General features: G+C 39.0%; 1 protein-coding gene across 1 annotated transcript in view; it reads left to right on the top strand.

Moving 5' to 3' along the window:
- LOC129248664 (homeotic protein spalt-major) overlaps positions 1-8,894 on the top strand; it is a 76,142-nt gene extending 67,248 nt beyond the window's left edge. Inside the window, exons 4-7 of the mRNA XM_054888296.1 lie at positions 5,771-6,278; positions 6,445-6,830; positions 7,560-7,736; positions 8,102-8,894. Of these exons, the coding sequence (XP_054744271.1) occupies positions 5,771-6,278; positions 6,445-6,830; positions 7,560-7,736; positions 8,102-8,482 (1,452 nt within the window). The 3' untranslated portion in view covers positions 8,483-8,894. The remainder of the gene's footprint in view (positions 1-5,770; positions 6,279-6,444; positions 6,831-7,559; positions 7,737-8,101) is intronic.
- Positions 8,895-25,537: the final 16,643 nt, after the last annotated feature.

The following is a 25,537-nucleotide window of genomic DNA, read 5'->3' as shown; positions in this document are numbered from 1 at the left end:
CATAGATGTAGAGCAGCTATGCTTAGGTCTAAACGCAGACTGCAGTTGGACAATACATTATTTTCCCGAACAAATGGTGAAATTTGCCTTGCCATCAGAAATGTATTGAAATTAATGGTGTTTATCGGAAAGAGAAAAAAAGTAATGAAGTTTAAAAATAACAAATTAGAAATGTTTTTGTAGATTATTTTTTATGCAGCTTGCGAAACTTCTGTTGGGCCAATCGTACAGGAAAAAAATGTATGCGAATTAGTCATGGTTCCAAACTCAGTAGAAGCGAACCAGTTCGGCACGTATGGTTTTCCCTGCGGGGTACGCACGTATGTACATTTATGTATATGTATATACGTAGGTGGCTGTGATAGCTTTTAGTGATATTTTGATTTATTATTTCGCATTTCAACTATTTGCTTTGCGACAATTCTCATTAATTCAAACAACTGACAGAAATTATTTAATGAATTTAAAGAAAAGCGAGTAAATGTATACATACATACACACATACATAAGTACAGTTGTATACGTTTTAACTCAGCGAAATTTTTGCATTCATATTACGGGAACTTAAGATTTTAAAATAGATATAAATTGGATTCTAACTAATTTGATATATAATAAAACTTGGACGTTGAAAGGGGTGTAACTTTATTAAATGTGTCACTTAATACCCCCGTATTTTTTATCACCAACTCACCACTGTGCGCTGGAGGACTATCTTTCGTAGATGACGAAAACAAAAACAACGAAAAAGCACCTGTACAAGCAAAACAGTCTTCGAAATCACAACAATGTGCAGGAATGTTCGCGAGGTCCCTCAGGAGTTGAGGTTTTGCGTTTAACAAAAATGCATGTAAAATTATTTTGCTCTGCATTTTTACATACCCACATACATACATACGTACATACATGCCTAAGAAAAATGCCATATTCATGATCATTTGCTGTAACAACACCAGCTCATATAAATATGAAAAAAATGCTTCTTGGTGCAGTAGAAGCAGCGGAGGTGAAGATTCAGAGAGCGCAATAAGGCGACACGCAGTATATGAAGTTTGTGGCTAGAATTAAAAGTTTTAATTGCATTTTAAATGGAGAACAATGCAACAATGCGAATTTTAATGTCGAGACGCCACATTATTGTAACAACAATAAATACAACAAACATTCTTGTGTTATAACAAGAACATGCGAGTTGTCCTCCACAATAATGTGGATGCAATTTGGAGACAAAAACAAGAGCAACAACAACACCAAGGCAACGAGAGAATACTCTGTGGCGTGGCAGGTACGAGTGAAAGTGATATATTTGCTTTGCACTCATAAATTCTTAAAATAAAAATGATGCTTTCACACTGAAATAGAGGAATAAGTAATGTGAGGCAAATGCGAAGAGCACACAGGGGTACATCCCTACATGTATGTTCATATATATTTGCAGATGTGATGTTGAGGAGGCATTTGTATTAGCAAGAAAATTCTGTTAATATTAGGTTCGTTTTTGCTGGGAGAAAGTCGCGGAGAGCTAGCCTACACAAGAAGAAAGAAATAACTCAACAATTATTATATACGTAGATAGTCAAGCAGCAATAAGAGCAATAAGCTCATAATGTATTAAGTCCAAAAATGTTCAACGGAACAGGGAGGCCATAGAAAGGCAAGTCGCAAACAGTAGGCGGCATATCTATTGGGTACCTGGTCACAAAGGCATTATGGGGAATGAATTTAGTATTTATTAGATGAGATAGCAAAAAGTGCTGTTCGACTACCATTTGAACAAGAGAACGACATACCAAAACCGCTAAATACTATATACAACGAAATGGACGACTACATGAAAAAACTAGTGGTAGCTAGGTGGACTAATTTGACCACATGCAAAACAGCAACAGTTATGTGTAGAACTAACGACAAAAAACTGACTCAATTCGTACTTACGCTCTCGCGAAAGGACTGCAGAACTATCATAGGTATGCTAACAGGTCATAATCTATTGGCTGGACATTAGGGCGGGTCGATTTAAAAATCGCTCATTGCTCTGTTAAAATCGTATTCTAGGGATCAAAATAAGAAACTTTGCCGAAGGAACCATACCTCTAAAACGAATACGATTTTCACAGAGCAATGGGCGATTTTTTTGCCTCCCCACAAATCGACCCGGCCTACTGGACATGCGTACAAGATAGGGATTGCTAACACGGACAAATGCAGGAAATGCAGAGAGGATGTTCAGGAAACTTTAGAACACTTTAAATGCCTGGGAGCCCCATTGTTTGAGGGTCTGGAGGACGTCTCAAAAGCAGATCTCGCAGCTCGGCTTAGATTCGCCAAAATGATGACTACTTTCAGTATTCACAGAGGTCGGCCTCCATCTGGTATCGTTAGGGACCAAAAGGTCTAACCTAGGTGAATTTCTAAATCTTGTCCGCTAGATGTCTCTACTGAGCCATATCTCACGATGTGTGCATTGCATCGGTTGGTTAAACTGTTTAAAATGATTCACTGAAGGAAAATTGTAACCACTTTAATTTCATCGCATCAATAAAGCGAAAAAAACATATAGAACTTTTTACTTCATTTAATAGATACACAAGAAATATTCGAAAATCTGCGTTCTACTCTTTTCATTTGTGGTATGCGACTTGATATTTTTCCGCAAATGGCACTATCTAAATTTTATGTCACCTCCGATACAGATGGTTTTTAACCGTAAACCTACGTTCAAAAAATTAAACTGATCTTACCGTTAAGAATCGTTTTCGATCTTTATGTAGTTTTGTAGATGGGCACACTGCATTATTTATTTATTTGTATGGAAATACACCGAACCGTTTAGGCCTTTTAAGATAATATTGAATATGTTGGCAGGATTTATTTCAAAAATTAATTATAAATGAATGTGGGGAGTCATTATATGTTTTGTAAAACATTTTATGCCTACATTTTGGTTGTGTTTATGCTTATCCACATTTTTAGCGCACAAGCAGCTTATCACTTCGGTTTAATGAAAATGAAGGTGCATTACGAGGTGGCCTAAAGCTGTTGAACATGCAATCTTTGGCTAGACTGACATCAGGATCGTGAAGAAAGTTCTTATGACTTTGCTTGCCTCTTGAAATTTGATAGTTTGGATCCATATTTATATAAATTATAAAAGCATTTACGCAGAAAACATACATTGGCCAGCGGTTTATTACAATGCCGAACTGAATCCGGCAAGCATTTGGTCGGCATTATCAACACCACCTTTTGTTTTATTGTAGGATTCGATAAATTGAGGCATTTTCCTCGGCTCAGGCCCGACATCAGGAGAATTGTGCATTGTGCTTTAAACGATGGGACATTTGTTTTTTTTCTTCATGCAAATGTAGATTAAAACAATGGTTGCTTTTTCTCTAATAAAAGATTCGGGGGAATGCTTCTTTTGTTTTCTCGAAGTGCACCAATCTTAGTTATATTCCTCTCAATTATTTTCTTTTCCAATTCGTATGATGCAAAAAAGTTGTTCATTGTGACGTTTTGGCGTCTAAGTCCTTCAACTAAATCTGAAGCTATGCGTTCACCATGGTTCCGTTCAGGCGCTGCTCCGGCTTCCTTTCTCTAATAAGATTGTGTTTGCTAAACGTAACAGGTGGCGCTAAAGTAATCCTCCTATCAGAAAATGCTCTAAATTTTGCGATTGGCCCCTAATGCCAGTTCTGTTTTGACATTTGTGTAGTAAACACATGCGAAATACACGTCAATAAACAATGCTCCAGAACGCGGAATATTGCGGACTATTTATTTGACCAATAATCGGTCGGTGACTTTGGCACAACGTGGATTTCGTCGCAGATTTCCTCGCCGTCCAACGCCTACTGATGAAACACTGCGACGTTTAGCCGCTCGCCTCGAAGAGACTGGCACAACACGAGATACTGCCAGGCGCGGCAGACCCCGGAGTAGCCGTTCTGCAGAGAATATTGCTGCTGTAGCCGAGGATGTCATGGAAGCGCCGTCGACATCGACTAGACGACGTGCCATGCAAATGAGTATCAGTCGACGGCCTTTACAGCGAATTTTGGTACAAGATTTGAAGATGTTTCCGTACAAAGTCCAGGCGGTGCATCAGCTGTTAGCTGCTGACCGCCAATCGCGTCTAACATACGCTCAAGCCATCCTTAATCACCACCAAGAGGAAGATGATTTTTCATCAAAAATAATCATGAGTGATGAGGCCCATTTCCATCTTAGCGGGGACGTAAATAAGCAAAATTTACGCTTCTGGGGCACTGAAAATCCGCGTGTAACCCAAGAAGAGCCATTACACCCGCTCAAAGGAGTCATCGGACCTTTTTTCTTCGAAGACGTCGCGGGCCAAACGGTTACTGTGAATGGTGAGCGCTACAGAGCAATGATCAACGAGTTCTTTTTGCCGCAACTTGATGAATTGGGATTGGAAAACATGTGGTTCCAACAGGACGGTGCAACGGCACACACTGCACGTGCCACAACCGATATGCTGAAGGATGCTTTTCCCGGGCGCCTAATCTCCCGGAAGTTTTGGCCAAAGTGATGGAAAATGCCATAAAAAGGGTTCAAATGGCAATCAACTGTGGCAGCGGCCATTTACATGACATCATATTCTCGACTTGATGTAAAAAAAATTAAAAGATCAAATAAAAATAATCCACAAGAAGAATCAAAGTTTTTCATTTTTTTTTTAATTACAGCCAAAAAACATCGCAAGGTTACTTTTGCGCCACCTTGTATATTTGACAATTCATTACTCGACATACTCATATTTTGCCTGAATGAGTAGCGACCATCGATGTACTTAACATCTTCAACTGTAACACATGAAGATGGATTATAGTACAAAGGAAGCAGTTCAATCCAATAAGTTTTTAGTAGTCGTTTTTTATGTCTCTTTGGACTTAATTGCGCGAAATATAGGGCAACCGAAATCTGCGTTAAACAAATTTTCCATTCTTTCGGATTTAGTTATGTAAAGAACCGCAACTATTCAAAAGCTTCAGGCACAAAATCTTCTCCACTTCCAGCTGACAAAAATTCCTCACTCAATTCTTCGAGCAAACGCGAAATTTCTTCATTCGATGATTTGTTCTTGCGACATAATATTTTACCAATTATAATTTTGCACCCATTTCCAAAAAACTTCCGAAAACTAAAAAAAGGTGTTGCCATATAAAACAAAGAAAACAAAACAAAAACTTTTCAAGTTCCCTTAATAATGATCAAGCAAAGAAGTCATGAAAGCACAGACAAATATGATACTAACAATAGTCGACCCCAATGTAGGTCTAGGATTAAGTATAGTAAATCTCAAGTTTTCCATCACTCAAAATCATTGTTTTTAGTGAAAAGTTATTCAAAAACAAAATTGGATGATTGATTTTATTACCTAGAATATGAAAAAATTCATTTGAATCATGTGCAAAATATTTATTAACTTCTGAAGAATGGGAGACCTACTTAAGATCACCTTCACTACACCTTTTTATAACATTTTTGGTTTCTGAATATTTTCTTATATGTAAATTGAAATGGTTTCCATTTTTTAAGGCAACAAAATATAGTTTTGTGAACGTACGTATATAAACAGCTTAATTTGAGTATCACAATTTTCAATCGAGCTCTCCAACTCTTGAATATGGGATCCCACTTGCTCGCATTTGTATATATTTACATGCCCGCTCCACTTTCAAAGCTTAGGCTTATTAAATAATATGCCACATATTTTCAAATTAAATAAAATCCTCTTCATTTCTAGCTTACAGTGAGTTCCAATCTTTTCCCCAAGCACACCAGCGGCGAGATAGAAAGAGATTGCGCCACACCAAATGGTACATCTGCAACAAATAATCAAAAAAACTTACCAAATTTTCCCAGTAGCAAAAGTTCGGCATGCGCGACACCCAATAGTTCAACCGAGCATGAAGTTAGCGGTACGCAAACGCTACACGAACGCATCAAACAAGAACCCGGCACAGAGGCTGAGCTCGAACAACAACACCTAAAAACCGATCTTTCAAGATCCTCTCAAGCTGGTGCCCCAGTATGCACACCAAACCAAACACCAACATCCACACCATCACCCCTGCCTACAACATCATTAGCGGCGTCCGCTTGCATACCACCACACACAGTATCCTCTAACCACCCCTTGGAGCTGCAGAATGTGCCACCAACAGCGCGCTCGCCTTTCGAACTTTCTGCTCACCCGCATCTAACATTGCCGCACAACAACGCCGAACAATCGCTCATGCAAATGCAATTACGTAAGTATTATCTGCTCAACTCAAATATGTACCCCGTTACACAGCTGCTTCCTCCTTTGCCCTCTTACTTTTCCTTTCGCTCTGTATCGCTTGAATTTCGTGCCACTCTGCACAATTCGTGTTTTTTTATTGTACACGTATTCCTTCCTGATTCTAACGCGTTTAGTATCCTCACTTCCGCATGATACCATGCAATCCATGCAACTGCACTACGGACACGCCCATTACCATCACCAACAACATCTCCAACATCAACAACACCCGTCATCGCATCCCCATCAACAATTGTCACATAAATCTTTGCTGCCCGCAGATGCTCATCGCTTCCCCGCCAGCCCATTGGACTTCCAACAGGCTCTGATGTCAGTCGGGCCGCCGAGCTTGAGCGCCGATGCCGCCTCCGGTGCGAATCAGAAACATTTTTGTCACGTCTGTCGGCGTAACTTCAGTTCGAGCTCAGCGCTACAGATCCATATGCGTACCCACACTGGGGATAAGCCGTTCCAGTGTAATGTGTGCCAGAAGGCCTTCACAACTAAAGGAAATTTGAAGGTAAGTAAAAGCATTGCAAGCGGTAATTTAAGATAAGGTGTTGAGAAACATGAAGAAGCGGGTGAATTTCGGACGAATTGTAGTGCAGTCACGGAATTCAGTTTGTCGGGAGAAAGATTTAAATTTTAATTAATACGATAATAAAACCTGTAAATTTATTAGGTAAGGAGGCTGTGCCTCTCTTGCTAGCAGAAATGGTAATAACGCTCCATTTAGTACACGCCTGCTTATCTCAACGCCCTGATAAAATAGTTTAATGATATAGGGTGAGATTGCAAGTAATGACCAGGTTCTTATCAGGAGTATCCGGACTTCCCTCAGGCTGTCGTCTGACTTACGAAACTAAATTACATACCACGGTAAACCAGGTGCGTTTCTAAATTCACTAATATGGACTTTTATGAGCCTACCCTACAATTCTCATCAGACTTGTAAGGCACTCATACTCATGCTTTGCGTGATCTAGATGAGGACTTAACTATCTTTTTTTTAATTTGACTGTCATCTTTCAATGGCTGCAGCCGGCTGTAAAATACTCATACATTTTCTGCTGAATTATTTTTCTTATGACTCGGTATAAATACTCTGTTGGGAAATGGTATCTTAGTCGTTTGAAATGTTGCGTTCTCCGAAATTGATATGCATTATCTTTTAGTGGCCCATCGTACCTTCATCCTTTGAAAGGTAGTCGATTTCTTATGTGCTTTTCGTATCATCATTTAATTACAGGTGCACATGGGTACGCACATGTGGACGAATCCCACATCACGACGTGGTAGACGTATGTCACTTGAGTTACCCTTACATCGACCCGGAAGTATGCCAGCCGAGACGGATTTCATGCAAAGGCGTCCTGAGTTATTTTTCCCGTATTTGCCGCCATTTTTCAACGGATTACCGCCAAAAGTAAGTAGAAAAAGTTATTTGTATGTAATAAGAATTCAAGGATGGTTTTTAGAAGACCGGTTAAAACAATATTGGGAAACTTAAAGGATACTAAGTAGCTTATCTTCTTCTTTTGCTACTAAGGAGCGATTCCTTAGAATTTCGTTAAAATTTCAGTTACAAAATTTGTTCAGTGGCAAAAAGGTTTATATTTTCGTAATTATAGTTTTATGTATGTGTGTATAAATTACTACATAGGTTTGTTCCACATTGTCGATAACTATACCTCTGAAACACAAACTCTGAAAATTTCCTTATTTCTTAACTTTTGCCTCGTCAACTTAACCTCCTACACATTTTCGCTTTTTTCCAATTTCTTCATTCAGCCTAGCGATCTGAGCCCTAGCACCTTTTCCAACCTGACACCACCACACTTTCCGAATGGCGCGAATGCTGGCAAATATCCACCCGGACTCTTGGGTCTGCCGCCTTTTCTGGCGCCTCCCTACAGCTTTCCGGGCATGACGCCACAGTCAATTGGCGAACGTGCGCAGGGAGGGGATAGTAAATCTCCAACACCAACAAGAGATGAGCCCAAGAACTCGGATAGTCTAACGCGTGGCACGACCTTAGAAGACACAGCGCCTTGGCATATGTTAAGTAAAATTAAAACGGAGAACAATCAAAATGAAGAAATGTCAACAACCCCGACGAATAGCAATCAAATGGACGAGACGCGCGCCGAAGCGCAACGCGTAGTAGATTAGTCGGCGGGGTAAGCATGAAATATGTTATACTGGGGTAAGCTTTCAAAATTATAGAACCACTTACTTTGTATAAGAGATTTTAGGCGACGTGAAAAAAATGTGAATGTGAAATTATTTTTAGCGGATAGTGAAACTGAAAACATGGTTTTGTGGAGTACATATCGTAAAATCGTAAATGCTTGAAAATTATTGCTAAATTATGAGCCCATGAATATTGTAATTAAATGAAATAAAAAATAAACTAAAATAAACAGTAGCGAACGTATATACAAAGGTATGTATGTCTGAAACGAAGAGAAATAGAATTCAGCGAGTTAGTTTTAAGTCCAAAGCAAAAGAGAAAAATAATTACACAACTAAATAAATACAATAATTAGTATGGAACGCATGTCTGCATTTAAGTGGCATTAAATTAGTGTACAGTTAGAAAGTAATAGTAATAATATTAGTATTAAATAAAAATTAAATTATATATACACATGAATATATGACTTTATGAAAGAAAATTTAATTTATTTAGTCAAGAAAAAAGTGGCAATTAACGGCAACGATTTGTGGCTAAGCAAAATCGTATGTGTAGGCCCATACTTACACACGAGTAGGTATATGAATGAAAAAGCGTGCAATGCAATTTATAAAAATGCAATGTAATATAAATGAAATTAATAAAATAATAAACGTAAATTATTAAAAATGCTGTGTGATTATTGCAGCTATTTTAGAAACTAATGGGGGGAGGGAGCAACTGAGGGAGTAAGGAATGTTACCGAAATGTATTAAAAAAAGTTTAGCAGCTAATTTATGATATCCAAAGACATAATTTTTTTTCGGTTGAAGAAATGGGTGCAACATAAAAGGTGGCACAAAATTAATCGTCCATCTTTTTTTAACAACTTTTTTACTAAATAAAATAAAGATTGTTTTGAGTGCTGGAAATATTCATTTTGATCTTTAAGCGAAATTTTTCAAAAATTATTAATTTTCTAATAGCTAAACTACTGCATACAGAACACTTTTCTGGGAGCTCTACTTAAAAACCATAAAATTGTAATGAAAAGTATTTGGAAAAAGAGAAAAATTACTGGTGATCGATATGTTGGTGTGCTATAGATATATCACGTGTACAATTGTATAGGGACATTTACAGCGTCCGGCACTCGAAGTGTAACCAACTTAAGATCGCTCGCGCAGCTGATGTACGGGCATCAGCTGTCTGTTAGTTGGCTAGCCACAGGCGAAAGAACTGAAAACATCTGACTGGTGCATCCGCCGCATACTGAAAAATGAGGTCAAAGTCAAGCCTTAGAAGATCCAAAAGACGCTTGATCTCACACCAAAGCAGCCGTAAGTCAGACTTGAGAGAGCGAAGAAGTTGCTTCGCTTGGCCGAAAGCGGTCAATTTCCGACCATTGTGTTTTCTGACGAGAAAATTTCTTAAATTGAGTAATTCCTAAGCTCGTAAAAGACAACTTTCCGAACTTCATAACGTGCATACAATAGCTCTCGAAATCACTAGACGCGAATCTGATGGGTTATTCTCTTTGGGCCATTTTGGAAAGCAAGGTCCGACTCACCACTCTCAAGGCGTTGAAAAAAATCAGTGTGAGTGTGCCAAAATACCTGCAAGTCACGTTCGGGCAGTTTGTGATTCGTTTTTCGACCGTCTCAAAGTTATAGTCAAGGCAAAAGGTGATCATATCAAGCAAAAGTCAGTTGATTCTTAATTTTGTATTATTTTCACACATTTTTCACTTTGAATTGAATAAAAGTAATTTCCCAAACTAAATTTATGGCCTTTTTAATTGGCTACACTTCGAATGCCGGATCCTGTATATAGCAGTTGAGGCTGTGAAGTATTTTGTGATGTACCAGAAAAAAAAGAATTGGCTACTTTCCCGGGCTCTGCACTGCCGTCATTACGATTGGGCGGAAATGTTTAGTTTTTTATTGAAATATTGAAAATTTATTTACATATCATCTTTTTCTTGTATATAATTATACGAGGTGTGTTCGAAAAATAAGGTGAATCTTAATTTTTCGCAAAAAATATTTGTGGTAAGAACTCCTGATGCACTACGCCATGGTAATCGAAGAAAACAGTGAGCAAAACCTTGACATTTGATCGAACTTGGTAAGCTTTTTTTTGGTCTTGGCTCTCCTGGACTCTTCCATGGGGACGATTGGACTTTGGTTTTAATGTCATAAACATATGCTCATGATTCGTCACCAATTGTGACCCTTTTAAGCAAATCTGGATCATCTGTGACGTCATTCAACAATTACTGAGCGATGCTCATGCAACGTTGTTTTCGGTTAAAATTCAGCAATTTTGTACCGAACTTCGCTGCCACACGCTTCATGCCCACCAACTTATCGGGTGTTTTTTTAAGAGCTTGAGAACTGATAACACAAAACAGAAAAAACAAGAAATAATATTGTAGTGCATGTTGTTATTATATTGTATTTTGGTACATAATTTTGTTATTTAATATATTTTTTGAATTTAATATCCGACACATGTCCGCCGCAGCTACGAGTTATATGGTTCATTCGAGCAGTACAATTTTTAACTACTTTTGCCAATAAATATGGCCGTATAGAGTCAATGGTGATTTGAATATAGCAATAAATCGATAGTTACATGCTTTGTTTGGCAAACTGAATCATCTTATTGTGAACAAATGGCTTCGAAGTTTAGCTGATTGTGTTTTTGAAACAAAAATTAAGTCAGCATGGGCGATGGTGCTCACCATAATGGCAGCTCCTTCCTCATTTCGAAAGAAATATGTAAGTACCGCCAGTGCTCAATGAACTTCGCGAACATACTGGCTTTTTTTTTCAATGTAAATTTCCTCAATGTGCTCTGGCGTTAAACGATTCATGTTTACTTGCCAAGCCTTGCTAAAATATGTATATCCTATTACCAGAAAGTATCGGGAATGTTTAGTTTAAACGTACCGCGCACGTTCGAACCGGTTCATTTTTTTTTCTAATGTTGGTAGGACTGTAAGACACACATCTGTCACTTTTTAGCGCCATCGGATCATTAGTGTCTGCCTGGCCGGCCCGAAATGTGGGCAAACAATTCTAGAACTTTGCTTGATGATAACGCGCCATCGCATCGATCCCAAATTGTGCTGGATTATTTGACCCAACACCAGGTAAATACCATCGTGCAAGCATCGTATTCACCTGATATGGCCCCGTGCGACTTTTTTTTGTTTTCCAAGTCGAAGTTACCACATCGTGGAAGGAGATTTCAGTCGATAGAGGAGATCAAAGAGAATGCGACGAAGGAGCTGAAGGCCATCCCTTCGTCGGCCTACGAGGGGTTCATGAAGGACTAGGTTAATCGTTGGAACATGTGTGTTGCTTCAGACGGGTCATATTTTGAAGGAGATATGTAGCTAAAAAAACACCTGATACCAACCACTCTAGCCAAACTTGTGTTGGATTGGAAAGCAGTTTTTTCTGGAATCATTTTGTTGTATTGGCCCTAACAATTGATTCGAATTCCTACGATTTCTTCTCATAAACACCCCGTTCCCCGTTGAATAATTACAAATAAAACACTTTTTTTTATAAAAATATAGAACACACTACAACCTCCTTTCCATGATTTTCCCGCCTTTTCTTCCATACAAAATGGGTTCATCTGCGAATTTTTTGTATGTGGAAGAAAAGGTTTTAGCACCCTCAGCATAAAACAAAAAAAATTCCCAAAAATCACTGATATTTTGAAGTCATTCGAAACCTTCACTTCGTTATACTACAATTCAATGGGCTATAAAATTGCATACCCAGAAAAATTCTCAAAATTTGTTTGAGAAGCTGACGAAATATTGAAAAATTGTGTACCAAAATATGCGTTATGTGCTTTTATTTTTGATTTCGGTTCTTTAATAAGTCTATGATTACTAAAGTCTTACTGACTAGATGTTACAGAAAGTTCTTAATGTGGGCTTCTTAAAGTTTTTCAAAAAGTTTCAAAAAAATTTTCGTATGAATAATAGGAAGTAACCCCTGCTGTAAAAAGAGATCTTGTCGTGGGAAAATCGAGATTTAATTTTCTATAGATTTTTTTGATTTCATTAATTGCTTTGTTTAATTGCTATTTTTGTTTAAACTATTATTTCTTGTAGTATAAACTTTAGCGGCCGCCGCACACTGGGGATTTTGCGGAAAAAAGTCAAATTTGCAACATACCACCTACGCAATGTTTAATGGTATTTCTAAATTCCAGAATAGAACCAACAATAAAATCAAAAAGAATTACTAAACTCCGACTTACAGTTTTTTTTTATAGATATGTCAAAAGTATAATTTTTTTATAGTATTGAACTGACTAAGAAAAAACTTCAAAGCCCAAGGTGGTTTTTTTTCTTTTTGCTTGAGCCGACTTCCATTTTTTTATTTTTCATTTAGGGTACGATATTTTTATATATTTTAGCCGGAAGAACAAAGGCTGTAAAGCATTTGATTATCTATTTATAATTAATTTTACGAAAAAAAAAAAAAAATCATATTCCTTCATATTCTTGGATCTGCAAGTTGAGCTACATTTACCTACGGTCAGAAACTAGTATCAACGTGTTGCTTAATAACGTCTCTTTCAGTTTTAATCAATTGCAGGTGCCACCAGGCGCCACTGATTATTTTTTGGCAATGATAATAACTAAACGCTTTCTAGTGTGTGCGTAATGATAACGAAACACTTTTAATTTTGTTTTGACATTTTGAGGGTAATTCAGAATTATGAACTTACATGTATCCTGTGCGTAAATATTTGCTGGCTTATATTAATAAAAAAAAAAAAATAAAAAAAAAAATTAAAATTTATGAATTAAAAAAAAAATTTTTTTTAATTTTTTTAAAAAATAGTTTTTAGACATGTTCTTTTCATACACAAATATATACAACTTCGTTAGAAGTAAAAATGTAAATATTTTTTGGGATGTATACTTTTTTCCGCATCTCTGTACAAAAATCCCCAGTGTGCGCCGTAGCCGAATGGGTTGGTGCGTGACTACCATTCGGAATTCACAGAGAGAACGTCGGTTCGAATCTCGGTGAAAACACCAAAATTAAGAAAAACATTTTTCTAATAGCGGTCGCCCCTCGGCAGGCAATGGCAAACCTCCGAGTGTATTTGTGCCATGGAAAAGCTTCTCATAAAAATATCTGCCGTTCGGTGTCGGCTTGAAACTGTAGGTCCCTCCATTTGTGGAACAACAACAAGGCGCACACCACAAATAGGAGGAGGAGCTCGGCCAAACACCCAAAAAGGGTGTACGCGCCAATTATATATATATGTATATGTAAACTTTAGTCGCAGTGGCTGCTGCTTAATAGTGGCTAGCTGGTTTGCCAGCTTTTAGACAGGTAAATTTTTCACCGAAAACAGCTTTTAATAGTCATACCTGTATGTAATATATTTATATATTTACTCTTGCTCGATTTCTTCTAAGACAAAAAACTACAGAAATCATCATAAAGTAAATCCTTAGTGAAGTGTCGCAAGTGCAGCATAGAAACAAATGGGCCAAAATAAGAGAAAAGGTGCTGAGCAAATAAGCAACGTACGAGAATAATAAAAAAACGTATAATTTATTATGCAGAATGAGGCAACAATTTGGGGTTTAATCACTATTATGTCGTTGCAAAGGCAATGGAATATTTCTTTGGAATTACCACAAGTCAAGGGCCATAAATCTCGCAAACGGCAATCGAACGAAGTTTAATAAATTTATGAGTGGCATGCGCCAAATGGGTAAGTATACACACACATACACGAATAAGTGAATATTACATGCATATAAGCAGATATGAGCTGAATGCTACATGCTGTAAGTGGCACATGTTGCAATCAACATATTTACGCTCGCCTTTGTGACACAATTATAAGTTGCATATGGATGATGTTTGCGCCCCATTTATATTGTAATGAATATTCCAAAAATTTCGTCTGCACTTCAACCTACCCATCGGCATTGATAGCACGCGTCCCAAACGCCCCTTTTGCAGCAGCGCACTTTGCTCGTAACTTGCCACAGTTGGTTGCATTTGTCGCATATAAATGCAATAAAATACATGCCGCTGCACATACATCATCTTCAACAACTATTAAGCGCGGCATTCCACGCACTTCATAAGCGCAACAACTAAGGCCACCTTACCCACCACCACTCGCACTCCCCCCTTGGCACTTTACCAGCCGTGTTAGTTGTTGTTTTTTATTGCTTTTAAAACAGCACTCAGCGTATTTGTTAAATATTTTACGCATTTGCCACCCAAAAATCGCGCCAACACGTCGCTCAACCAGCTGGTCCAACGCTCTGCCACATGGCTGCTGCTGCTGCACTTCATCATAGCGCGCGATGGACTGAGTGTCGCGCCTACTGCCATCGCCTTCGCCACCGCTATCGCATAGCAGATGTGCTAAGTGCCGCGGAATTTTATTTAATTTTAATTTTTTTCTGGTTTAGCGCTTTGCAAAAATGTTTACACTTTTATTTTTGGCTTCGTTGTCACTGTCGCATTCGCATCTCCCTCAGAGCCTCTGCTACTTGTAGATCATAGCTGTGCAGGCTGCTGGTTGCCGGTTGCTGGTTGCTGGCTGCCGGCTGATCTCTGGTTGAGCGCACTGAATAAATTATAATTTCTAGACCGAGACATCTTCATGTCTGCGTAAATTAAAAACGAAAAAAATTAATTTTCATTGTTTTTGGTTTCGATTTGATGTAGTTATTGTTGTTACTGTAATCTCTGCTAACACTAGCAAATACTTGAATTATTTGCCGACACAGTCGGAAATTTAATTTGCATGCAAGTGTGAAATACATTTGATAAATAATTGTAAATATGTAGGCACCAACATAAATATATTTGCAAATATCTGAGAGAAAACAAAAACTATGTTTAATTGAAAAATGATTTCAATTATAATATAACAGAATAACTCAAGAATGAGGAAAAGAGCTTTAGAAAGTACAAATAGCATCTTGGCTGCACCCAATGGAAGCTTTTTTTTGAAGTATTAATATTTTTTGCGCAATAATAATAATATAATAAAGAGAGATCGTTGGTTCGAATCTCGGTGAAACCAAAATTAATAAAAACATTTTTCTAATAGCGGTCGCCCCTCGGCAGGCAATGGCAAACCTCCGAGGGTATTTCTGCTATGAAATAGCTCCTCATAAAAATATCTGCCGTTCGGAGTCGGCTTGAAACTCCCTCGGCTTGAAGGTCCCTCCATTTGTGGAAAAACATCAAAACGCACACCACAAATAGGAGGAGGAGCTCGGCCAAACACCCAAAAGGGGGGTACGGGCCAATTATATATATATCGTAAGATTTATAATTTGAGTTATGACACTATTGAAGTAAATGCGCGATATACAAGGTGGCGCAAGGCGATTTATATGTTTTGCAAATGGCGCCGCACGCCTCTTGTTTAACACCTGTGAACCAGACGATTGCAACAGACAAGAAGACTAGCAATGGAGTACATAAAGGTCAGAATAAGGACTGCCATCCTTCAACATAATTTTTTTATTTACATTTATATTACATTTAAACAGTTGGGAGTTGATTGCAGGTGGAGTTCATTAGTCTCGTCTACTATCTCATTTCCTTCAATGTCTTCATGGCCTAGAACCCAATAGGAACGCGGCTTACAATTCACTGCCAACCTTTTTACTACTTCGTTGCTCTGTAAAATGATTGTGGACGTTGTAGTAAAGGATCTAATTGCTTTAATGGTTGCCTGACTATCTGTGGAAAAGTTATGTAGAATGGCAAGGTAGATCGACTGCCTCTCCAACTGCGAAAACTTCAGCTAGAATACACTGCAGTGATCTAGAAGCTTATACGACTTTCTTAAGTCTAACTCTGGCTAGTATATCCCAGCGACTACTCCACTAGTCATTTTAGAACCGAATTTCAGAACCGTAAAAAAGTTATTTAATAAAAAGAGGTTGTCTGTAAAGTCGGTTTACTGACGATAGTTTAACGTGACAACGCCATAAGAAAATACTGATGGAATGGTTGCATTTTTCAATACAAAATTTTAATTTTATCTGTTTGATAGATATTTTGTATGGATATAGAGAAGGAGGTAAATGGAATCGCAATGGAACTGATCAAGTTACATTTACACAAACGTAAAAATTACGAAACATTTATCAAATTCATGAATGATATGTTCAATTTCGATTGTGCCTCAGACGTTTATAAGTCAACAACACTAAGAGGCACCATCATCGATTTGACTTTTTCAAGACACATACACTCGAAACAGTCCCTTTCAAATATGTGAATTTATATACATATGCGCTACATATATATGCTCACTCAAGTAGGAGAGAGCCAGATGTCAAACGTTGCCGAACGCGGGGGCCGATTGTGCCTCTTTGTCGTTCGTTCCGCGCTCTCGCTTGCAGTTCAAGCAAGGTAACGACGCATGAGCAAGATAACGACGCATTTTTTGGTGCGTGCAGCCAGTTATATCGAATTATAAGACGTTATCACGTAAAAAAAAGTAATGATTAATTTTACGCCACCTTGTAAATGGCGACCGCGCTATAGGTTCGCAAAAGTGAGTTGAATCCCTAGGCGCTGTTGTGAATAAGAAACTGAATAGGAGGACAACTGCGCAAAAGCAGAACATTTCTCCACCTAATTGCTCACACTACTATTTATTCATACCCGTACGAAATTATAAATACACCGTAATTGTTTTTTATATAAATAATAGTTCCCACAACAACAATAACCGTATAAGGCAACGTTTACAAGTTTTTCCAAAATGCTTTAATATTTTTCAAAATTTTATCAAAGTTTTAGACTTTTTAGTCAGAATTTGTAAAATTTTTTTGGTTATGCAGTTTTATTGCTGAGTTTTAGTATAAGAAAGTGCAAGTCTCATGTGACTACCAACTACCAATATTGAAATCTGTTAAATAAAGTGAGCTTAGATCGGACATACTCTTTGAAGACCAACGCAAGAAATACCAGCGATGACCTTAGCGTTGAACCCTCAGGGTTGCAGGTATAGAGGGGAATTATCCATCAATAATCTCACCTGGAAGCAACCTAAACAAACAACCAACGATAGAAGAAAGTGGAAAACATTGACGTTCACATTATGCGCCTCATAACGTGGGTTCGAATCTCGGTGAAACACCAAATTAAAGAAAATAGCGGTCGCCCCTCGGCTCAAAGGTTTGCCATTACCTTTGAGTGTATTTCTGCCATGAAAAAGCTCTTCGTAAAAAATATATGCAGTTCGGAGTCGGCTTGAAACTGTAGGTCCCTTCATTTGTGGAACAACATCATGACGCACACCACAAATAGGAGAAGGAGCTCGACCAAGCACTCAAAATGGGTGTATGCGCCAATTACATATATATACCTATATATACATAATCGGACTTTCTGCGTCCAAACCATCTAGGAAACGAAATTCTATTAGTTTCCAGGGTAGAAGTGATATTTTCTCACTTTGTCGCCCCTGTCTCTGTCTTCTGCAATCGAAGCTTCCGCACAGCATGGAAATAAACCTTTAGAAGACTATGTATTCACACTTAATGATAGCCTGACTGCAATCAGAGTGCTGGGCTATTTTACTTTCAATTCTAAACTAGTGCTGATGTCGTCGATTTCTTGAGGATATGGGTAAGCAATTAGAGAAGCTCCATTCATATAGGTGCCATAGGTGCCATTTCATAGTGATGACAATGAACTTGCAAAGATCGAACACGTAAGGTTTACCAGCACACAAGCTGCAAGTTGCAACGTAGCCTATTTACCTATAGGGAAGCTAATGAAAAGTGAAAAATAGAACACTGTTTAGCGGAATCCAAGGTAAACCTGACCGATATGAGACAACAAAGGAACGTGAGATGTGTACTCTCTTAAAAGATAAAATATACCTAATGAAGTTATTGGAGTTCTATATGCATCGGATCTAACAGGGCATTGCTTAATCTTGAAACATGCAGAAGAAAGATTCACGGATCAGATGATTCTCAAGTCTGTTGGCATGATAAACGTAATAAAAAGGAGGAGAGAATAGCTCGTAATTTCGGAGAGGATTCTGTCATGGCTTGGGCAGCCACTAGTGTCAAAGGCGAAACTTCTATATGTTTCATACCCACAAAAATGAATAATGGAAGTATTTAGAAATTCTACACAAACTGCTTATTACACTCCACTAGGAATTTCCAGCATGACAACGCAGCCGTTCATATTTTCAAAGCAATAAAAGAGTTTTTGGAAGCGAAAGGATACCAATTTTACAATGGCCTGCCTGCAGTTATGAAGAAAAATGTGTGGGCTATACTTTCTCAATCAGTTTTCAAAAATGGAAATACAGTGGAATACAGAGCGCTAAAAGCCTTAGAAGTGCGATTACTGTCGGATGGTCAATAATTGATCAAAATATTATAAAAAAATTTAAACAAATCAATGCCTCGATGACTTCAACAAGTTACAATCAAAGGAGGATCCAACAAAATTTTCTAATTTCCAAATAATATAATAGCCCAAAAAATTCTATTCGTTTATTTTAATATAATGTCATTGCTTTTTTCGTTCTATAGATTTTACTTTTCTTAATAATTATTTAATAATTTTTTAAGTTTCGTGATAATTTAAGTTTCGTGAGTTTCATGCTTACATCTGGATATTTTAAAACCTTCATTAATAAATAAAAATTAAATATTAAAAACAGAAATTGTTTGCCCTAAACTGCTAATAAAAAATAGAAGAAATTTAGATGGTCTTATAATTTTTTCTTATGGTGTATAAGGCCCTCTAATTCTTAGTTAGAGGATTGGGCGTCAAACGATTCCTTGGCATATTCTGTTTTAGGTAAGTAGGTTGCTAGAATTTCTAACTCAACTTTTTTTAAGCAGGTTAAAATCAAAATGTCAGAAACATCATCAAAGGGGCCGTCGAACCAGTGATATGTGGGGCATGATCCCACTCACACCATAACAACCCTCCTTATCAGCTGAATACCACCATGAGACCGTAGTAACATTTCGTCAAGGTGGAGCCGTCTATGTCTATTGACGCAACAGGTACCTGCGTCCGGTGGTTGGCCTGGTGGCCTGGTGTTTTAGTTTGAGGACGCCGTCGTACATATATCACATTCCAGAGTATTGGACCAGTGATTTGGTATGTTTTTTGGCCACAGTCGGTATCGTGTTGCAAAATTCTGTTGGTGAAGTAACTACGAATTATGCGCAGTAGATAACCCGGTACTCTTAGTTCTCTAAGAGACATTAAAATGTTGCCCTACTTTGCAGAGTTGAATCTATTTTTGATGTTCAGTGTAATGATAGCGCAGTACTTCATATGCAAGTGCCCACCACTGATTGCTTCGTGCGCAATGTCTTTCACAGTCCTGATTCCGTCTACCGTTGACCTCGCCCTTCGAAAACCGTACTGATTGCCCGATAGATCGGATGGGCCTCCGAGATAGACTAGTAGCCGGTATCGAGCATACAATGCGGTCTGTATGCTGATGGTTCATCAGGTTGCTTTTCTGGTTTGAGGAACAGCACAAGTCGTTGAATCTTCCATCTCTAAGGCAAGTTTCGAACAGATTCGCAAAAAGGTGCGGTTTCGTCTGTACAGCTGTCTTGAAGTCAGCATTAGTTATACCATCTAGCCCTGGGGCCTTTTTGTCTTGAATATGGTTCAGCGTATCTAGCACTTCAGCTGTTGTTACTCGGCTCTAAATCATATGTGCCCGCTAATTTATCAATGTCTTTCTGGGGCGGTAATAGATAAACTATTCGTACCTCCAAGCAGGTGTTGGTCTGGTACGCGACTGGTATTTTATTTCCTACTTACCCTGCATAATGCCAAGCCTTTCTCGATCCGCCTCCTGGGGACACGTCCGATGGGAGACAGACAAAAACTCGCACGGAAATTTTATAGCCATACGATTTTCTTTAAAAATGCAACTTTACATTAGTCTTCAACTTCATCACTACTGAGCTGATCTTTATAATTTGCTGGTTACAAACAAATTTCATTTCCCGAATTTGGCTTCCAGATTAAAAAAAATGAAATGTATGCATAAAGTTCTCCAAGCATTTTAGTTTGTGGTTGTGCCATGGCAATTTACAAGGCCTTTTATTCGAAATTGGAATGTTATTCTTACAGAATTACTCACCTATTCCCTGATTTTGCGCCCTTTTTCCTTTTTCTCTTGCACCAATCTGATATGTTCGTCATTTGCTACAACACAAATAAACAACAAATAATATACGTGCACCTTTAACGGTTAACACGAATATTCCATTTTCAGCGCACATGCCACTCACTCGCAGTAGTACTCGAAACAAAAGCAGTAGTAGTGGTGATGATACTAAAAAGTGCATTGCATACTCGTATGTAGTAGTGGCTGTAGTGCGCACTGTACTGCGCACAAGTGGTATGAGTAGGAGCTGCTAGTCGTAGGTGAGCACGCCGTGCGGCAAGTGGCAAGTAGAGCTCAATAGGCGTAGACGACAACACGTGATGTCTCGGACGTAGTGTGGCGAGTGTAAACACCTCGGCCAGTGAGGCACGGTAAGGCGGCTGGCTAGTCGGATGAGTGGTGTGCAGCACGCTGTTGTTGCACGTTGCAAGCTGATTGAAGATTCCAATTGTGAAACAAACGAGCAGAGTAATTGAGGCAAAAATTGAAACGACAAGCGGCCGAAGGTGTAACGCATATGTGGATGCAACGCAAACATATTAATACTAACCTATATGCGCATGTGTGTGTGTGTGGTGTATATGATAGCAGAGCTGCTCGTAGGTGCGGCTGCAAAGGACAAAAACGTAGTAGTGCACACATACATACATGCCTATATCAGCGTGGCGGGCACCGCTAGTGGCTGCGGCAATACTGATCGCAGTGATATACAAGGTTGCAAGTGTCTGCTTCTTGCCATGTTGCATGTAGTGCAATATTTTTTTGCTCAAAGTTCTATTTTCTCTATTTTTCCATCAGATAATGAATAGTAGTCAAACAAAAAAAAAAACAAAAAAAAACAACAACAAACACCTCACATGCGGCCACTTGCAACCTGCAACAATTAGTGTAAAATTTGTGATATCAATAAAACTTCATTTGTCGCGTACTTTTTGCAAATAGAAAAATTGCACCAGCCCACAACATGCAACACGTGAGGCGTATGCGCTGCAAAGTGGCATTTGCTGCTTTCGCACAATTATCGGCAATGTGCCACGCCGCATGCCACAAATGACTTCATCTTCCAAAGTGCTTCGTAAGCGAATTTTCTCTATTTTATCTATTTTTCAATTTTCAATACTTTTTCCAATTTTTTTATATTTTCGTTTTAATTTCCACAAACTTGAAATTGATGCCAAATTAATTTCGTCCAATTACAGACAACTAGGCGCCACCATCCAGCCAATTATGCCGCATGCCGCAACATCAAAGCGCGGCGCATACATCAAATGTGCCAAAAGTGGCAGCCAGGCGGCATGTTGCAACGTTTCCCAGCATTCATACAAACAATCATATTTTTCATAAGCGCTAAATTTTTTGCGTGCGTCTTGCCCGCCGCCAGACCTCAGTGTCTTGCCTGCCAATACTCCCCATCTCATTTGCTAGTCAACGTTAAATTTTGTTAGACTCTCTTCTTGATTATTTTGCCACCGACGGCCCAACGCCCTGCCAACGCCACCGCCAGACTGTTAATTAGTCATAAAGATCAAACAAATTGCATGCCACATGTATTAAATGCAACAAATGGCTGCGCAGCGACATATTAGAAATGTGGTATGTATGAAAAATACGAAAGAAAATATGCCAAAAACAAAAAATTATGCATAAATTTCTGCCACCTCTCGGTCGCAATCATCGCTCTATGTCTAGCCATCCATCCATACCCCAGCTGTTGACTCGGGTCCACTTGGCCCGCTTCCCCGTTCGCTGTCTGTCTGGTGTCATTGCGCGCCGGGAGGTAGAATCTAAGTAGAGCCCTTTGCTGTTTTCTTCTTCTTCTTCGCCTTCTCTTACCTCTGCACCACCTCGTAATCGCCTGTGTCAACGGCAAGCAGCAATTATGATTGCATATCTGGCCTATGTCTGGCTGGCTGGGTCTCAGCTCCCACCTCTACCACTTCTCAGCTCCTATATCCACCAAATGGCTGCGTTGGCAGTTGCCTACTTATAATCTGCGTTCATATTTGCTTGTACACTCAGCCTCCTTGCTGTTCTCCACGCTTATGAAATATGACGATGAAATAAATTATTTTTCTCGGGAAAAATGCAACTTGGTGGAAAATCGAAAATTATCATGAGACAGATGTGCCACTGCAGTGGCAGCAGACATGTAATGTGCATTTGCAACATTTATTTCTTAATTTTGGATTTTTTGTTTTCTTTAGTTATGTTTCCATATGGGGTGTAAATTCGCAACAAAATGCGACGTGTTAAATTTTGTGACGCTTTATGGGCAATAATGCGTGCTTGGTGTGAAGACTATGCCAGCGGGGAAGTGAGTCTCCATGTGAAGTGACTTTAAAGTGCGAATGTTGGTATATATGAGTCAGAGTTCTGTATAGCAGACTTTGTAGTAGAGTTCCTGTAGATTTTATAAATCTTCTTGTTACCTCGGGAAATGGATTTTTGCTGACTTTAGAGCTTCGAACGTTCTTAAAACCATTCCTAGGCCATTTCGCCAAACAAAAGTAGGGTAAGATTAGCACAACGCGGATTGTATTTGATTTATCTATAGAAAAGAGTTCAAAAAGGGAAAGAAGTTGAAACAGAATTAGGAAGACGTAAAGAAAAACAAGGAAGGTGAGTAGCTGAAGATGCTAACCTTTCCCATAGTAATCGAAAAGCGTCCAATAAGCTGCGACTTTAAAGTTCGAGTGAACTATTCCACTCTTTTTTTTTCCTTGTTCACTCGTTTCGGGAGCATAGGGCCTCGACAAGACTCTTCCATCGTACACGGTTCTGTACATTTTTATTTTGCACCGTCCCGTGAGATGTCGGCATCTGCTAGTTCGCACAACATCGACCTTCTCCAAGCGTTTTTTGGTCGACCGCGACCTCTGCTCCCTTGCGGGTTACAGTCCAGTGCCATTCTCGTAATGCTATCTGGTGGTTTACTTAACGTGTGACCTATCTATCGCCACTTTCTGCGTTTGACTTGCCTAAGGATGGGCTTCTCATTCGTTAATCTTCACAGACGCGTAAGCGGTTATCGCACCAATTAAGAAGAATAAGAAGTGTGGGACCAAGCCCGTCCATTTCCGTCTTTTAATTTCTTTAACGATAGAGTTCTGCTTAGTGGCTTGAAAGTGTTTTGAATGGTATTCGGCCGAATACGGGCATTATTTTGCGCAGACAGCAGTTAACAGAAGTTTAAAGTACTTGCGAATTGTTTCGCGAGAGATTTTTTAGAGATTACGCTGGCGTAAAGGAGAACCGACTTTACATTAAACCCAAATATCTGTAGTTTGATATTTCTAGATATCTGTTGCGAGCGCCATATGGAGCTAAGCTTGCTGAATGCTGTCTGTGTGTTTCTTTATTCGTTCCTTAATATCTGCTCTGGATCCTCCCCTCGTCACGATAACTTTGTCCAGATAAGTAAAGGGGTTTACTTCCTCGATCAGAGATCCGTTTATGGTGAAGTTGGCAGTGTTATGCGCTATGACTTTCGTAGCCTTGGCTCAACAATGAATGAAATAAACTTTGAATGCAGGAAATAAAGTTATAATGAGGTTGTGGTATGTAATAAAAAGTTTGGTTTTGTCGGATAGAGTGCTCCATATTTAAATTTTGAAGAACTTTTCAATCATACTTACCTACTTACATATGTGACACTACAAACGTGTGTCGGTTTTTGGCCGAGTCCAAAATAGCGCGCCAGCTGTTTCTGTCCTGCACTCGCTGGTGCCAGTTAGAAATCTGGAGCGCTGACAGATCCTCCAGCAATGAAGATTTGGGCTTCCCCTCCCTTTTTAGGGTACCGTGTCGGCGATTCACCTTGCTGGAGCATCTTCATTCATACAGGTGATATGGCTAGGTCAGCGTATCTGCTGTACTTTTACACGCTTATGTACGTGCCCATGTCCGTATACAGCTCATACAGCTCCCTGTTGCACCGTACACAATACGGACCGGGATACTCCTCACCAACGCGGAGGGAACCAACGATATTAGAACTTTTTTCTCGAAAGCTCTCAAAACTTTCTCATCTGCTGTTGACATCGTCCGTGCTTCTGCGCGATATATCAGGACGGAAATTTTGAGCGTTTTGTGGAGTGTCAGCTTGGTTCGTCGAGAAAGAGCTCTACTTTTCAATTGTGCACGGAACTCTGAGTAATACCTGTTGGGAGGAGTTATTCGCGGCTTGTTCTACAAGCTGACGTCATTTTTGTTGTTTATGCTGGTCCCAAAGTTGATAAAGTGCTTCACAACTTTGAACTGCTGGTTGTTAACGCGGCAATTGCTGGCATGCCCAAGACGCGAAGACTCCTTGTGTGTTGACAGCAGGTGCTACAGCTGATTTTTAATCGAGCCTTCGTTAATTTTAAAACTTCTACAGTTTAAAACTTCATATCCTTCGTTAACCACAGCTCAAGTGAGCAGAGCTTTGGATTTTACGTAGAGTGATTCGCTCGATCACTCTTGCGGCTTTATCCTCCTTATTCGGTAACATCCATCATATTTTTTGTCATAAATAGAACATAATTGTGGAAAGACATGTGAAGTGTTGGTTTTTTTCGTCGAAAAAGCGGCTACCTGTTGGTCTGCATGAACTTCGTGCCTTCTCGCCGTCGCTCGACATTACTTTTGCGCCGCGAAATCGATATAGGAATTCGGATTAGATTTTCTCATAGAATAAGCTTTTATCTAGGGCAGGAGCTTCAGTTTTTGACAGCCGCTTTATACAAATCTCTTAGTTACTTGATGTGCCAAAAAGAGGAAGGCGAAAATATGAATATTTGAAAACTAAGTCTTTTACTGCAATTTAACTGACCCAAAATAGTTTCCTATCCATATTTATT

This window comes from Anastrepha obliqua, chromosome 5, assembly GCF_027943255.1.
Source record: "Anastrepha obliqua isolate idAnaObli1 chromosome 5, idAnaObli1_1.0, whole genome shotgun sequence".
NCBI classification, from domain to species: Eukaryota; Metazoa; Arthropoda; class Insecta; order Diptera; family Tephritidae; genus Anastrepha; species Anastrepha obliqua.
Note: the sequence above shows the minus strand (reverse complement) of the source record. Positions and strands in the feature narration are given on the sequence as shown.